Source organism: Equus przewalskii, chromosome 21, assembly GCF_037783145.1.
Source record: "Equus przewalskii isolate Varuska chromosome 21, EquPr2, whole genome shotgun sequence".
Classification (NCBI taxonomy): Eukaryota; Metazoa; Chordata; class Mammalia; order Perissodactyla; family Equidae; genus Equus; species Equus przewalskii.
The window spans coordinates 47,863,501-47,878,312 of NC_091851.1; the positions used below are offsets into that span (position 1 = coordinate 47,863,501).

The following is a 14,812-nucleotide window of genomic DNA, read 5'->3' on the forward strand; positions in this document are numbered from 1 at the left end:
TTACCTTGTAAGAGAAGTTCTTCTGCTGAGCCGTCTCTGATATTTTCTCTACAAGGCTCTGCAGCCTCTGCTGTGTGGCGTGTGACACGTAGCTGACCACGTCTGGATGCAATTCCGTTATGCCGTGCTTTTTACCTGGGCCAGGCAATATCCTACAGTCATTTAGGCACTTCTCTGTCCTCACCAGTTTACCGTTTTTCTCTTATCCACCAGCTTGCTTTACGCAATCTAAGGGCAGCAGAGGCAGGCCCGCAGGGCGGGAGAGGGTGTCCACGCCTGCTTCAGTTACCTGAGGACATCACTGTCAACATGTGGCAAGCACAACGTGGGTAAAAGGCGTGACAAGGGACAAGGTGTGTCCACCTGAAGCCCACGCACCCCAACAGTGGAGCTGCTGGTGAGGACAGCTTCACACTGGGTACTAAAGTCATGGTTCACACCAAACCACATGTGGATGCCAAAAGTCCCAGTGACAGTGATGAAACACAAACGTACCTATTTCTAATATTCTTCTTTGTAAAGGCGCTGGGAGGAGGAAGGTTTCATCTTTACAGGACCGCGTTAGGGTGCCCACTAACTCAGAGTTTGTGGCTAATATTCTCGCACTTTCTTCTGATAGATTTACTCCAGCCATCGACGCAACATCATTAATGTCATCATCGTCCCTTCAGAAAACAAGAAAAGATCACTAACTGAATGAGGAATGAATGAGGCACATTTGGGTGGTCCTGACTTAGTGGGTGATGAATGGGAGGCATGGGACCCCTTGTAGGAAGCACAGGTAATGTCTCCTCCAGGCGTGCGTCCTGCCAGCTGCCTTCTGCACTGTGCTGTCAACTGAATGAGGGAGGCTTGTGGTCTTTGAAAGCAAATCTGTTCTTTTAAAGGAAGCAGCACTCGGGGTTAAGGCCAAATGTGAGTCTGCACAGGGATGTGTGCAGAGGGCTTCCCCACAGTCAACACTAAGTTCAGAGAGAGCAAAGCCCAGAAACACTCTCCTCATTGCTTCAAGGGGTTTGTTCCAAGTGAAACCTTTTTTAAAAAATCACAGAGCATTAATCTATTTTTTAAACAATCACAAACTCTCCAAAAAGCTGGAGCACGGTATCAAGGACTTCTCCTTCCTGAATCACTCAAGCACAAGCTGCGGCCCTGACACCTACACCCGGAACACTCCAGCACGCGCCCTGTGGGCAAGGGCAGCCCCCACAGAACCAGGGCCACCTCTGAAACCACGCTACACGACCACCAGGCTCACACCTCCCAAGTTTGGCTAACTGTCCAACAGCGTCTTCCACGGCAAAAGGGCCCACTTCAGAATCACGTGCTGCGTTTCGCTGTCGTCTCTCTCCAGCCTCCTTAGGCCTGGGACGTTCCTCAACCTTTCCTTCACTCTCGTGCCCTTGACCCTTGCAAGGTCACAGCCCAGGTGTTCTGAAGCATGTCCTCAATTTCTGTCTGACTGCCGTCCCCTCGTGACGAGACTTGGGCGATGCATCATTGGCAGGAATGTCACAGAGTGCTGCAGCCTCACCCGCCTCTCCCACAAGCCTGGGTTTCCTGGGTCCCTTACTGACATGCGCTCTGAGCTCCAGCCCCGGAGGTCCCTGGCCAGCTTCCCCACCAGCAGGGCGCTGATTCCCCACTGTGGTCAGTGAGGACCTTGGGGGAGATGCTCTGAAACTGTGTGCATATGCCCTTCCTCACAAACTTTGTGTTTATCCATTTCTATGGGCTCATGGTTTCCTGTCTTATTCAGTAGGTACGGTCTGTTACTACAGACGTGGCCAGCAGGACCTCAGCGAGGACATTGCAGGTGACTTTGGTGAACTCTGACACATGCCCATCCACTTTCCACACTGCTTTCTGACTCACCAGATGTGCTACGCTCATCTTGACTCTCCTCATCCCACCCCTAGAATCAGCCTTTCTAAGGCACCCTGGTCACTGCATGGAAAACAGTTTTTAGAAGATGAGATCTGAGCGTTGGGTGTGCTCGCTGCCATTTGGGTGCTGCTGCTCCCAGGCTCCTTCAGCAGACAGAGCAGGGAATTTCCATCTGTAGTTATTTCACATCTATCTGTGCACACTGACCTAGGAGTTTACATCGGTATGTCCAATGCTAACTCAAAACCCAGGGCTCATTCCAGTTTACTCTCTTTCTGTATTTCTAACTCCCTTCCCTGACAGGAAGAAACTAAGGCCTCCCGTAGCCTTCACTCACTTCCTTCTCTGATCTGCACATGGACCTATCTCCCGTCTCTACCACCAGACCCTCTCCCACAAGAAAATCCTCCCCACCCCACCAGGCGCTGGCCCTCCGTGCCATGCTGCCCCAGGCACGCAGCCCTTCCCACCCTGCTTGGGCGTGGACATGGCTCAGGCCACCACGGCTCCCACCACTAACGCCAACCCTGCTCCACCCGCCCAAAGCCTTTTCGAATGAGTGTCTGGGAAGGGAAGGGCCCAGACAAGCCTTGTGAAAACAAGCACTTTCCTCCTGCTTGGTCACAGTCACTCAAGTCATTACTACAGCTCTGTCTATTGCTGCGACCCCAACACGCAACTCCTCCCCTACAATGACGCTCAGACCAGCTGCTAAGCCAAGACACCAAAGTACAGAATTTCTGAAGGTTCTGATGTTGAAAGAAGGGCGAGTGAAGCTTTCTGTATTATGATTGCGATGCACTCAGAATACAATAAATACGAATTTTCTATCAGTTCACACAGAAAACCAGTTGGTTTGCTGTCTTGTCATGTGTCTTGCAGCAAACCTCCCTGAGCTAACTTTGTGTGAAAACATGCACACGAAGGTCAGAATTAAGCATGGAAAGAACAGGGGCTCAAAGCCACCAGTGGCCAGGGCCGGGGGCAGGACCCGCTATGGGACAGACAGCGCATGCGGGCTCACTCCTTACCGAAACGAGCCTCCCCCGGGCTCCTTGAGTTTATTTTTCTGAGCAGCAGCGGCTTGTGCCGATACAGTAGAAAGAGCTTTGGTTCCGGGTAACACAGCAGGTTTCACCACAGGGACTGCAAAACAAGAGACGCAGGATGCACCCACCAACACATACCGGCAGAGCGTGCACTGTCCTGCACGCGACGGAAGCCACTTGAGGCTCTGCTGAAAGGAGCCCCTGCTCCGGAGCTCAATGGCCCGAGGAAGAGCGTTGCACCCTCGCCCGCCACAATCAAGTGTTTAAAAACATTAGATTACTACCCAAATTAGAGGTAAAAGTGGCATCTCTCAAGCATTTATTTTCCTGTATCTCACCAAACCTTTTTAAGCGCAGGAATAAAGAAACTAGCAGTGTTAACTATATATAATTTAAACAATCATATTGACGGAGGTGTTGGCTGCACAACACTGTAAATGTAATGAATGACACAGAACTGTACACTAAAAATGGCTATAATGGTAAATTTTATATTAGGTGTATGACACAATAAAAAAACAAGAAAACAAGATCCTCCAGCGAGTGGCCCGGGACAGGCTGTGCGTCTGGGGTGGCCCGTGGTCACGTGCCCTCACCTGGCTGCAGCTGGTTCAGCTGAATTTGCTGGGGTGTAGTGAGCACGATGCGGTTGTGTGGCTGCCGTAGGGCCACCATCGGCGTCTGCGTCAACGTCACCTGCGGGGGGCGGATCAGCGCTCCAGGCTTGGGCGGCTGCTGGATCACCTGAAGCAGAGCCCACAGGCCGCGTGAGCACACCTCTCCCTGAGAGCCACTAGCGCCCCGTCCTGAGGTCCCCCTGCCCTGGCCGGGGACAGGGAAGCTGCAGCAGGACCACGGCAGGGTCGGTTGGGTGGCACCATGTCAGGCACTACCATCAAGGCACACTCTTTAGGGCAGGTTTGCTACTCGGGAGCTGCGTGTGGGCCCTGAGGTCGGCGCCTGGAGGAGCGTCTGTGAGCTCAGTGATGGGTGAGCATGAGATGTCTCCCCAGATACAGCAGACCGCTGGGGCTGCCTGGGGGCTCCAGGGCAAGGGTTTTTTTCCTCCTTATTTTCTCTAAGAGGCAAGATGGCTTTTACCCTGGGGGCGATTTCCCATATCTTGCCTTCAACTTGGCCCTCAAGAAGGGCCTCTCCTACTGTCCCCCAGACATGGCCTGCCCCTCTCACCATGCCATGGCCGAGCTCCAGGGCAGTGCCCCTGGCACTGAGTCCCATCCTGGCCGTGTGGCCATGTCCCCTCTTACTCCAGGCCCCGCGCTGCCCTGACGAAACTTCCACTCCGCTAGCCAGCACACATCGGCCTCTGTGTCTGCTCAAGATGCTACCCACCCGGCCAGCCTGCTCTCTGCGTCCAGCCTAGCCCCCCCAGCCCCGGCACTCAGCAGCACTCCAAATGGGAGCTGTACTGAGCATGACAAAAAGGCAGGGGCCAGCCTCCAGTTGACACTACTATTTAAGACGACACCCAAGCCTCTTCCTAGCGGGAGCTCCCTGCCTGCCTGAGGAGGTCCCTCTGAGCCGCGGTGACTTATTTAAGAGACAGGCAGACGGGCATTGGAGGGACGGGCGAGGCTCTCGCCTTCATACCAGTGGCGTGGGCTGCCCCTGCTTGCCAACGCCAACCTGTGTGGGCTGCGTGAGGCTGATGACAGGGGGCTGGAGGGCGCTGGTCACGGTGGCTGCCGTCTTCCCGGCTGTGCGCTGCACCGAGCTGCTCAGCACCACGGCCGTGAGCGCAGTGGTAGCCTGTGAGGCTGGCGGCGGCTGCTGCTGGCTCTGCTGGATGAAGGCTGCGGAGTCGGGGGTCAGCTGTCTCAAGGCGGGCAAGCTCCTCTGGGCGGAAAGACAGACGTGGGGTTGGCGGGCAGCACTGGCATTGGGTTCCTTTCTCACAAACTCAGAAACATCCAATTCTGAGAAAAAGTTCTCAAGCTAAACAGTGTGGGTTTGAGAGCCTGAAGGAAACGCCTCTGGATGCTGGGCTTTTCAACATCCAGCACTCATTAACGCCCGCCTCGCTATCACCCACAGGATTATTCTCCCTAAGAACTGGCTGAAGTTGGTTTACAAAACAAAGCAACAAAGCAGCAGTACGTCTGAAACGCGCTCAAGAACATTACGGCAGCAGAGGTTATCTAAGAGGGACGAACCCTTGGTCCTGACTGGGTGAGCACTCCCCCATGCCCCACACTCACGGGCCGCCCGGTGCGGCTCCCCTCTGCCCGGGGAGCACAGGCGCTTTGGGCCCTCTGCTGCCACACAACAGGATGGCCACAGTCAGGGTCTCATAACTCACAGAAAAGCCTCTAAGAGAAAACTTATTCTGTCACAGCTTTAAACTGCCCAACACACTGGTGACACCTGTGAGACCCGCCCCTCCCTCCGAGGGAGCCCGCCCCCGGCTGCTGCAGGCGCGCAGCTGGGTGAGGGTCTGGAAATTACCTTCAGGAAAGGCACAAGGTAAGGTTGAGGTGAAGAATTAAGTTCTCGGTATAACCTACTAGTGAAATCTTCTGCTTCGATTTTTCCATCCTTAAAAATAAAATTCAGACTGAAATTACTCCGTGAATAAAAGTTCGCACACCCCCCTCTTCGCTCAGCACTACTCTGCTCTTGCATTTCACGGTCAGCTGTTCCTTCTGCCAGGCCTCGTGTTGGATGGAGGTGACGGGAAAATCAGGGTGCTGGTGTCTCAACTGACACGGGCCTCCCAGGTGTGCGGCTGAAGGCTCGCCTGGACCCTCGTGGGGGCTGAGCTGACGGCTATGGCCCCGCCTGGGCGGCTTACTGGTCTGCATCTCGTCTCCACACAAGTCCCTCACTCAACCCCAGCCTTCGCTCAACGTTCACCAAGCACCTGCTACGTGTCAGGCATTTTTCTGGGAGACGGGCTAGCTAAAAGCAACCTCGTTATCAAAGTCAGAGCTGCAAGCACAGGAGCCACAGGGCAGCCCAGATGGAGACTCAGGGACACTTTACTGGAAGAGATGACACCTGTGCCAAGACCCCCAAGCCGCCAGGTGGAAGCCCCGGGCAGGGAGGGCAGGTGTTCCATGGAGAGGAAGCGAGAGTCCAGACAAGAGGGGCACAATTCTGTTCTGGAAACCAAAGCAGGTCTGGTGTGAGGACAGGGAGGGTGAGAGGGGTGACAGGATGGGACATCACAGGGCCACCCTCGAGTTGGAGGCCTTGAGAGGGGAAACACCACCCCAGCCCAGGCCTGCTGATACCAGGACCCTATACAAGGAAAGCAAGCCTGTGCCCGGCCCGCACTCCCTAATTTGGGGTCACCTATTACCAGCAGCCCAGCCCCATGCTAAGAGACGTCGAATTCAAGGAGGGAACAGCCAGGGCTGTGGAGAACTGATCTAAGAAGGGCAGAAGGGGGCTCTGGTGCCCTGAGAAGAGCGTGGGGTAGCGGGGCAGCACCAGCCTCATCTGGGCAGCAAGAAACAGCAAAGTTTTTCAGCAGGGGGTGGGACCCCAGACAAGGGACCGTGGGGGTGAAAAGGAAGGGCACCTAAGTAGAAATTTTCATGAGAAGGTAAAATGGTACAACAAAAACAAACAAACAAAAAGCTGGGAGTTCTTGCTTCTCATGGGAGGTGAGATAATTTTTTAATCTATAAGTGTCCTGAAAACATTTAAGTACATCGTCTGAAGCAATCCTTTGCCTGCAAGGGCGTGACTTCTCTCTTTTCCAGACCAAAAACCATGTGGTCTGTGAGCACGGGGCAGAGCCCTCTCAGCAGAGGACACGCCATCTGCAGGGTGCTGTCCTCCAGCCTGTCGTGTCCATGGCAGCCCCAGGGGTGGGAGGGCCTCCCCCTACACCCTACTCTCAGCTCTGTGCTGGCTGCACTCAGAAGGGAGGCCTGAGGAGCCCCGAGCCAGGGCTGACAAACCCCACCAGCAGAAAAACACTCGAAAGGCCAGATGTTAAACCAACCAGGTTTCCTCGACAAAGAAATCAAAAAGAAAGAAAAAAGGCAGGAAGGAGGGGACGCTCGGGTTAAAAGAGACATAAAGTCAACTCAGTAGATGGACTGGACTGAATCTCAACTGGAACAAGCTGTCAGAGATGCTGAGAGGGCCTGGGAGGGGTGAACGCTGGCTGCTCTCGAGGCCTCACCCCTTGAGGGCTATGGAGGGAGTCTTGTGTTTGTGCATTGATCACGGCGTGGCGGCTACGTGTGTAAGAAGTGCCCTCATTGCTTAGAGACCGGCGACGAAATATTTACAGGACTGGTGAGGCAGGCAAGGGTGGCAAGGAGGGGATGCAGCAGGTACAAAATTGGATTTGAATTGGCAACTGATGACACCTGCAGATGGGTACTTGGGGGCTCACCCGCCTCTGCTTTCCACTTCTGTACAGGTTTACACGTCTCCATTAAAACAGGTAAACAGAGGAGAGAGAGAATCTTTAAAACGTCCTCTATCGGGTGTATTTAAAAGTCACCCCTGTGAGGCTAAGATGACGTTTTCAGACGGCAATCAACCAATCTGGAAAAGGAGGTTCCAGAAACATCCTGGAGGCAGGGCCCACTCTTCGCAGGGCACTCTAGGGGTACACGGGCCGGCAGACGGCAGGGCTGAGGGGAGGCCGGGCGCTGGCCTCGCTGGCAGGGCAACCTCTCTGCCAAGTCCCCAGAACGCCGAGGCTCAAGGCCGAGTCCCCAGCTGGGCCATGCACGCCTCTGGCAGGACTGTCCCTTCACCCACAGCCTGCCCACGCCTTCACGGGCATTCCTCCCTGCCGCCCTGAGCGTCCTCAACGGCCCCACTAACAGCAAACACAACACTTTACAGCAAAGGGCCCAAGAGGAAGTTCTCTTACCAGTAGATTCTGTACTAGTTCTTTCACATTAGCGGCCGTCTCTGTAGACTGTTTACCAGATGAAGCCAGTTTTATTAACGTAGATAGAAAATTTTTACATTTCTTCACGTTTTCCATAGTTTCCTGGATTCAATTTAAAAAGATACAAGTGCAAAGGTCTATAAAAGGCAGATTTTCATCATAGCTTTTGGTTTAACTAAGATATGTCTAGGCATATAAACAACGTGTATTTCTTCTCTAAACTTCTTTCAAGAAAATGCAGTAACTCTCACGGCCTGCTGATGGGAGTATAAACCAGGACATGTGCTCTCAGGACCATTTGACCAACAAAGCAGAGGCCTGCCAAGTTACATCTCCGTCAGCCAGCAATTCTACTTGTAGGCATGGAACTGAGTAAATAACCATGAATGTAAAAAAGATGAATCTGTAAGATGTTCACCATAACGTCGCTTATCATAAAGAAAAACTGATATCTATCTAAATGCATAATAAAAGGAATTAAATTATGACACAGCTGCTAAAGATGATGAAAAAATACTTAGCAAAGAAACGTGAAAAAAGTCATAAAGTGTGATCCACTGGTTCTGAGATTTTCCCATGGAGGGAAACTCCTGGAAGCAGAAGCACAGACGGATGGCACTGGGCTCTACACACAGCAGCGTCCCTGAGTCCACGTGCTCCCCCTTCAGACGCAGCTGTCAGGGCTCCTTCTACCACTGCAGACTTCTGTACGGCCTGCGAGCCTCGCACGGGAAGACAGGGCCCTTCCTGCTGCCCTCAGACCCCACCTCGTCAGGGCCATGACCCAGATTCATCTGCATATCTGGGGCTGGGGCTCCCCGTGCAGGCCTCAAGCAGTTCCTGGGGCCCTGGGAGGAAAGGAGGCGACAGCGTGTGGCCACATGTGGACCAGGCGCCTTGAGCTGCGTTCCTGACCAGCAGGGGGTGGGCTGAGCTGCCCAGGAGGTGGTGAGCGGCGTGGCAAGGCAGCACTCACCGTGGCAGCTGTGGAGGTGGTGGTGGCCCCTGGGACCGTTCGCTGAGGTGTCCCCGTCTGAACAGCCGTGGCCGTCCCGAGGGAAGCTGTCTGGGCAGCACCGCCCAGAACAAGCTGAGGCTGCAAGAATCCAAAACATGAGGTAAATAGAGGCCTATTTAAAGGGAGACAGCCTTCCTGTCCCTCATAAGAAAATGAGACTTCCCCACCGGACAGGTGTGTGCTGGCGGGACAGGCACCCTCAAGGGACCCACGGAAGGCTCCACGATAAACCATGCCCCTGAGGGCTGCAGTCCTGAGTGCCTGAGGAAGCAATATTTTGCACCTGTAGCAAAAACTAATAGAAATGAAGTCAATTGCTGGAAAGAACCTGGTTGTCAAAAGTCGATCTTAAAAGTCACATGGTGACCAGTATAAATTATCTCTTTTTTTTCTGGTGAGGAAAATTGGCCCTGAGCTAATAACATCTGTTGCCAATCTTCCTCTTTTTTTTTTAACCTCCTCAAAGCCCCAGTACATAGTTGTATGTCCTAACTGTAGGTCCTCCGAGTTCTCCTATGTGGGATGCCACCTCATTGTGGCTTCAAGAGTGGTGTGTAGGTCTGCACCCAGGATGCAAACCAGCAAACCCCAGGCCGCCAAAGCAGACTGCGCAAATTTAACCACTATGCCACCAGGCCGGCCCCTAAATCATCTCTTAATAACTAAACCAGATCCTATCTCTGGGAAATTAAAAAAACAGAGAAACTACAACTGAAAAACCTATCATCTGGTTTACAGAGAGAAGGCTGGCGACAAGAACGGCAGGACGTCACATCCACGCGACAGCCCTCCCACAGGGATCGGATCAGGTGGGGGTCCCTGGCCCCTCCACTACCAGAACAACCTTGCTTTGCTCTTCAAAAGCAAGTCTCATCAAGAAACATCATGGAAAAGGGGGTTTTTCAGAGCAGACCTGAGAAACCGAAGGGAGTCAGTGTTAGCAGAGAGGGGCTATTTTGCTAAACAAATGCATTTAAGCAAATGAACAGCTACCCATCAATCAATAAAGTGGGGCAATTCAAACTGCTGGCTTAGCCAGATTCCCGAGATTTCTATTCTACATGAACAATCACGACACAAATGTTTATTGGGTTTTTTTAATTAGTAGTTTTCCAATTTGTAAATCTAGCCTTCAGCATTTTCTCTCCAATTCTTTAAACGTTACTTTTTTACGACTTGTGAAAGTAAGGGGCAGCAGAGGCCCCGAGCGTGACTGCTTCCGCCTGCCCGCCTGCTCTGTTGGGGGCGCTCCAAGGGCACCTGGAGCAGGCAGGCAGCTGCGACCTGCAGCCGGCACTTCCGCAGGTCTCTAAGGTTCTCCCAGTTCCCCGGGCGGTGGACACCGTTTCAAGGGCTGTGGACACTGTTTCAAGGGAGGAACGTGAGCTGGCAGAGACTGAGCTGGAAGAGATGATGGGCCTTTTCTTCATAAACTATGTATTCTTTTATTGTAACATTAAGCATGTGTTACTTTTGCAACTAGAAAACATCAAATAAAAAACTTCAAAGGAAGAAAACATAAAAGAACAAACCAAGCAGCCACCTCTAGGTAGCGAGGGGAAGACAGTGGAGCTGCTTCTGGACACCCAGAAATATCCAAGGCTGTCATCCTTTGGGAGTTTTCCTTCACGCCACAATCATGCCTCACATTTACTTCTACTGGTCCAATGAACCCATGTTCCACCCGGACGATACTGAGATTGTGTCTACCTCTTTCATAAGTTTACCTTCCACTAAAATTGACACAAAAACTACGAGCTTCACTACCTTCTCAGAAAAATCACCTTTCACTATAGCATGGTGAATGTGTAGTAGAGTATATAGTCAAGCATAGCGGAGTAAGTACAGTAAAGCATAGGAGAGTACAGCATACTATAGTGAAGGCACGGCCTTCTACCACAACTGAAACTCAGACTCAACTTGGGCGGAAAGACTCTGTCGCAGGAACGCTCCGGTCTCCTGGGCACAGGCTCCTGACGCACAGACGACCGCTGCTGCAGCTCATCCACTGGGGCTGCACCGCTCTGTGAGCTGTTTGAAGGGCAGTGTCCCCCACTGCAGACGCCGAAAGGCAAATGCAGACGAGACCCAGAGAGAGTGGAGAGAGCGCGGGGGTGGGGGTGGGGGTGCTCCCCGGCCTCCACAAGCTGCTGCTGCACACCACCTCTCGGCCTCGGTTTCCTCGCTTGGAATGGGAACAGTGCCGACCCGACAGCACTGCGCTGGGGGTTACACATAAATCAGCAATGCATGGAAGCGCAGTCCTGGCACGCCGCAGATGCCTAATAAACATGGCTAACACTGTATTTATGACAGGTAACTGAGTATTATGACAGCAAACCCTGCAAGCCGCTAACATGCACTTATGATGGACGCTCACAAACCCTTATGAACGGCGACAGCTCTGAAGCACTTTGCTTCTGGCTGCTGCAAGCTGGCGGCCAGGGCAGGCGCTTCCCTGACCGGGGGTCTCCTCCTCTGTCAAGGGAGGGGCCAGCCTAGCCGGGGCATGGCCCCTCTCCTCAGCTTTAAGACCAGCGGCTGAGCTGTCAGGAGCATCAAAACACGCCAAGGGAGAGTCAGCACCTGCTCTAGAACACTCTCCCTTCCCACAGCTTAAAACACTATTTAAAGAACAAACAAACACACCAACCCCACCAGGGTTGATAGGGAACACTTCTGGAACCACTTCATTAACTGAAGGTGAAGGACACAGGACACAGGGAGGCAGTGCAGCCTGGCGGCCAGCGTGCAGGCTCCAAGGCTGTGCTGGCTGAGACCAAGAGCAAGTTCTAGAACCTCTCACACCTCACTGGGCAATGCCTCATCAATAAGTGTTGTGAGAATTACACAAATTAACGCACATAAGCAGTAAGAAGGGTGCTGGGACTCGATGCTCACACAAGAGCTGCTATCACGATGCATCAATGCGTTTACAGGCAGACAGGCACACGCGCAAACTGTCTACACTATAGACTCTTTCTGCTTCGGAGATGCCTTACAATCAAATATTAATAAGATGACATTTTTAATTATGCTTCTTACATAATGGAGCGCTTTTAAAAGTGCTGCTGGTGTTAAATTCCGTGTGGCTTTAAAGAAAAGGGAGCTTTGCCCACGCTGTGCTGGCGGTCAGAAAAACACCTTCTTCAGGAGAGCCTTCCCACTAAACGCCACTTCCACTTCGCATCCACCAGCCAGACTCGAGCAGCCCCGCCTTCGCGTCCAGGATGCCGCCACCCCGAGCCACGTCTCACCTGCACTCCGGGCGAGCGCTGCAATGCTGTGGTGGGCTGTACCGTCGTCTGGGCCTGAGACACTTGTTTAATTATGGTCGTTGGGGTCACCTGCCGTGCAATAATAGGGGTCCCAGGTGCCTGAAAAGTAAGTAAGAGTCATCTAAAAGGAGCGACAAGTGAAAGTTAATTCTCCGCCACCCAGTGCACCCCATATCAACCCTGCAACAGGGCAGCGGTCCACTCCAGTGTGTCCACAAGCCCATTCACAACTTTCAATGAAGCCACCCAATTCTAAACTGTTTTACCAAAGTAAAAAGTGTATGATGAAATCTTTAGACTCCTTTAACAAAGTCTACCAAAAATGGTCTTTAAAGAATGCAGATAGCTGGGAAATCAGTTCCGGTGTGGATTTCTGGTGATCCTGCTCACAAGCACGAAAAAAGTGATGAAGGTGATAAGAAGCATATGTCCCCTGGGTCTAAAGACCGGCCCCAGTGCTACAGAAGAGAAGTAAAGGAGACGGTGGCCCAGGCAGCCTGCTGACACCCTAATCCCGGGCAGAAAGACGGCTCAGTCCTGAGCAAGGGGACGCTGAAGCTGGTATGAGAGGAGACTGACAGCAAAAATGCTGACAGTCAGATGGCGACACACACAACCAAGAGTTAAAGTGAAACCACAAATGTCTTACGTCTGCATCTTACTTAACAGAACTCTACAGACTTTGAAAACACTGTTTTGAGCTATTTCAGACATTCAATAAATGGGGAGGTGGGTACTTTGTGAGTCTCTGAGCATATACATGACCTCAGTCGACCATGTAGGGGCCTCAACTCCAGGGGGAACGCTGCTGAAATCACAGGAGAAAAGAGTTCTTAAGATCTTTCTAGTCTCCACTTTAGTTTCTAACTAGCCAACTAGCTCAGAATAGCAGAATTACGGCACCAGAGAGAAAAGCACCAGGAAAGAGAGCGGAAACGTAAGGTGCTGGCACGTGCCCAAACAGAGACGACGAGACTGACAAGGAACGCTGCCTGCTCAGGGAGGGGCACGTCCCAGGCACTCTGCTTCAAGTATCAGAACCTGTCCTCCGGACACAGTCTCAGGGGTCAGGGAACTAACCCCACAAGGCTTAGATATCCGTGCGTGGGAGGAGGGGGACCATTTACCATAATCCTGTAAAGTTCTTATGCGCCTCCCTGATAATAATAGCTGACACTTACTCAGTGCTCACTCTGTTCCACTACTCTCAGCACTTTAAATGTCTTAACTCAGCCCTCATAACAGCCCTACAAGGGACGACTAGGTAGAATCTCTACGTTGCAGAAGAGGAAACTGAGGCACAAGACGGTGAAGTCAAGAGAGAAGGGAAGGGGCCAGGACCCACAGTTTCGCAGTGCATGGGCGCAGGGGCTGACCCCTCAAAGCAGTGCTGTCCTTGACACCAGCGTCAGCTGCCCCAACAGTGGACGACAGGACAGCCCACAGAGGCAGCACGGCCACCCTCCTCAACCCTCACGGATCCGGCCAGACTCCCCGCAGGTGGGCGTGGTGGGGCGCAGGTGTGCACTCACCTGGACGGTAGAGATCTGGACAGGAGGGGCGCTGGTGGGGGTTGCGGGACGGGGTGCCATGGTGGTCTGAGGCTGGGCCTGGGCATGGGCCTGGGCCTGCATCTGGGCCAAGGCCTGCTGAGGAATCATTAACAACTGCCCATTCTCGCTCCGCACGAGGACCATACCTGGGGATAAAGCAGAGCTGGCGTCAGGAAATACGCCCCACCCCAGACAGCCGATGAAGGCACTGACCCTACCAGAGAGGAGCCTGACAGCTCTGAAAAGAAAAAAGGAGAAGTTGTAAAACATACAAAGTCACTGAACTCTAAACACACTTGCCAGTAAACATAGTACACAGGACGAAAAAACTTCAAAAGGTTTTTTTCATGGAATTCTAATAGCAATTGAGACTTCCTTTTATAAATAAGCCAGGGAGCAAAGCTTCTGCATGCCACACTGCCCCAAGCATGCCACACAGCCACCCCACGCTGGCCTGCATGGCCATGTACCTACTTTCAAGATGAGGAAGACAGGCGCAGGGACCCCGAGGGCCTGGCACAAGTCCCCACAGCCACACACTCTCCCCCACACCGGCTGCCGAGGGCTCACGCTGCCTTGGGCGTGGCCAAGTTCACCACTTGGCAGGTGTCGGGGAGGCGTTGTGGCTGGGGCCTCAGATCTCAAGCAAGTCACTCCATCTCCTGCCCCCACTTCCGTCTCTGGAGGTGGGCAGCACGGCTCTCGACCCCTTCTCTTCTATCCACACAGCTGGCAGGGCCTAAGAGACACAGCACGCCCGACAGCCCTCCTGGGTGCGGGGGCAGTGCTGTGCCCACAGCTGACCTGGGACACCCACAACACAGAGACATAAACACTCAGGGAAAACCACTCGCAATTCACGGTACTTGAGCTAAATCACTGGAATGCAAATCCTATCCTCAGGTTTGGCATTAATCTTAGCTCAAAAACCAGCAACCAATTATATCACAGATTCCATGAGAAACAGGACCTCAGCTGTCTGACCTTTACACTCAATTTCCCATGACACAGCTATGACAGAGCTGCAGAGGACAGCTTCAAACACCATACTCTTCCTCAAGCGTGGCCCCAGCAGACAGCCCAGCGCCGCGCGCATCAGTGAAAAACAGATGGGACGAAAAGGGAGGCATCTCCACATCCACGCT

At 52.9% G+C, this 14,812-nt stretch overlaps 1 protein-coding gene across 2 annotated transcripts in view; it reads right to left on the minus strand.

Annotated features, from left to right (window-relative positions):
* TAF4 (TATA-box binding protein associated factor 4) overlaps positions 1 to 14,812 on the minus strand; it is a 75,988-nt gene that overhangs the window by 17,993 nt on the left and 43,183 nt on the right. For both annotated transcript variants that reach the window (XM_070587693.1, XM_008520222.2), the window contains 10 exons: positions 13,647 to 13,813; positions 12,094 to 12,213; positions 8,795 to 8,914; positions 7,798 to 7,920; positions 5,403 to 5,492; positions 4,548 to 4,793; positions 3,533 to 3,680; positions 2,919 to 3,033; positions 496 to 665; positions 5 to 135 (listed from right to left, as the gene is read on the minus strand). In XM_070587693.1, coding sequence (XP_070443794.1) covers positions 5 to 135; positions 496 to 665; positions 2,919 to 3,033; positions 3,533 to 3,680; positions 4,548 to 4,793; positions 5,403 to 5,492; positions 7,798 to 7,920; positions 8,795 to 8,914; positions 12,094 to 12,213; positions 13,647 to 13,813 — 1,430 coding nt within the window. The remainder of the gene's footprint in view (positions 1 to 4; positions 136 to 495; positions 666 to 2,918; positions 3,034 to 3,532; positions 3,681 to 4,547; positions 4,794 to 5,402; positions 5,493 to 7,797; positions 7,921 to 8,794; positions 8,915 to 12,093; positions 12,214 to 13,646; positions 13,814 to 14,812) is intronic.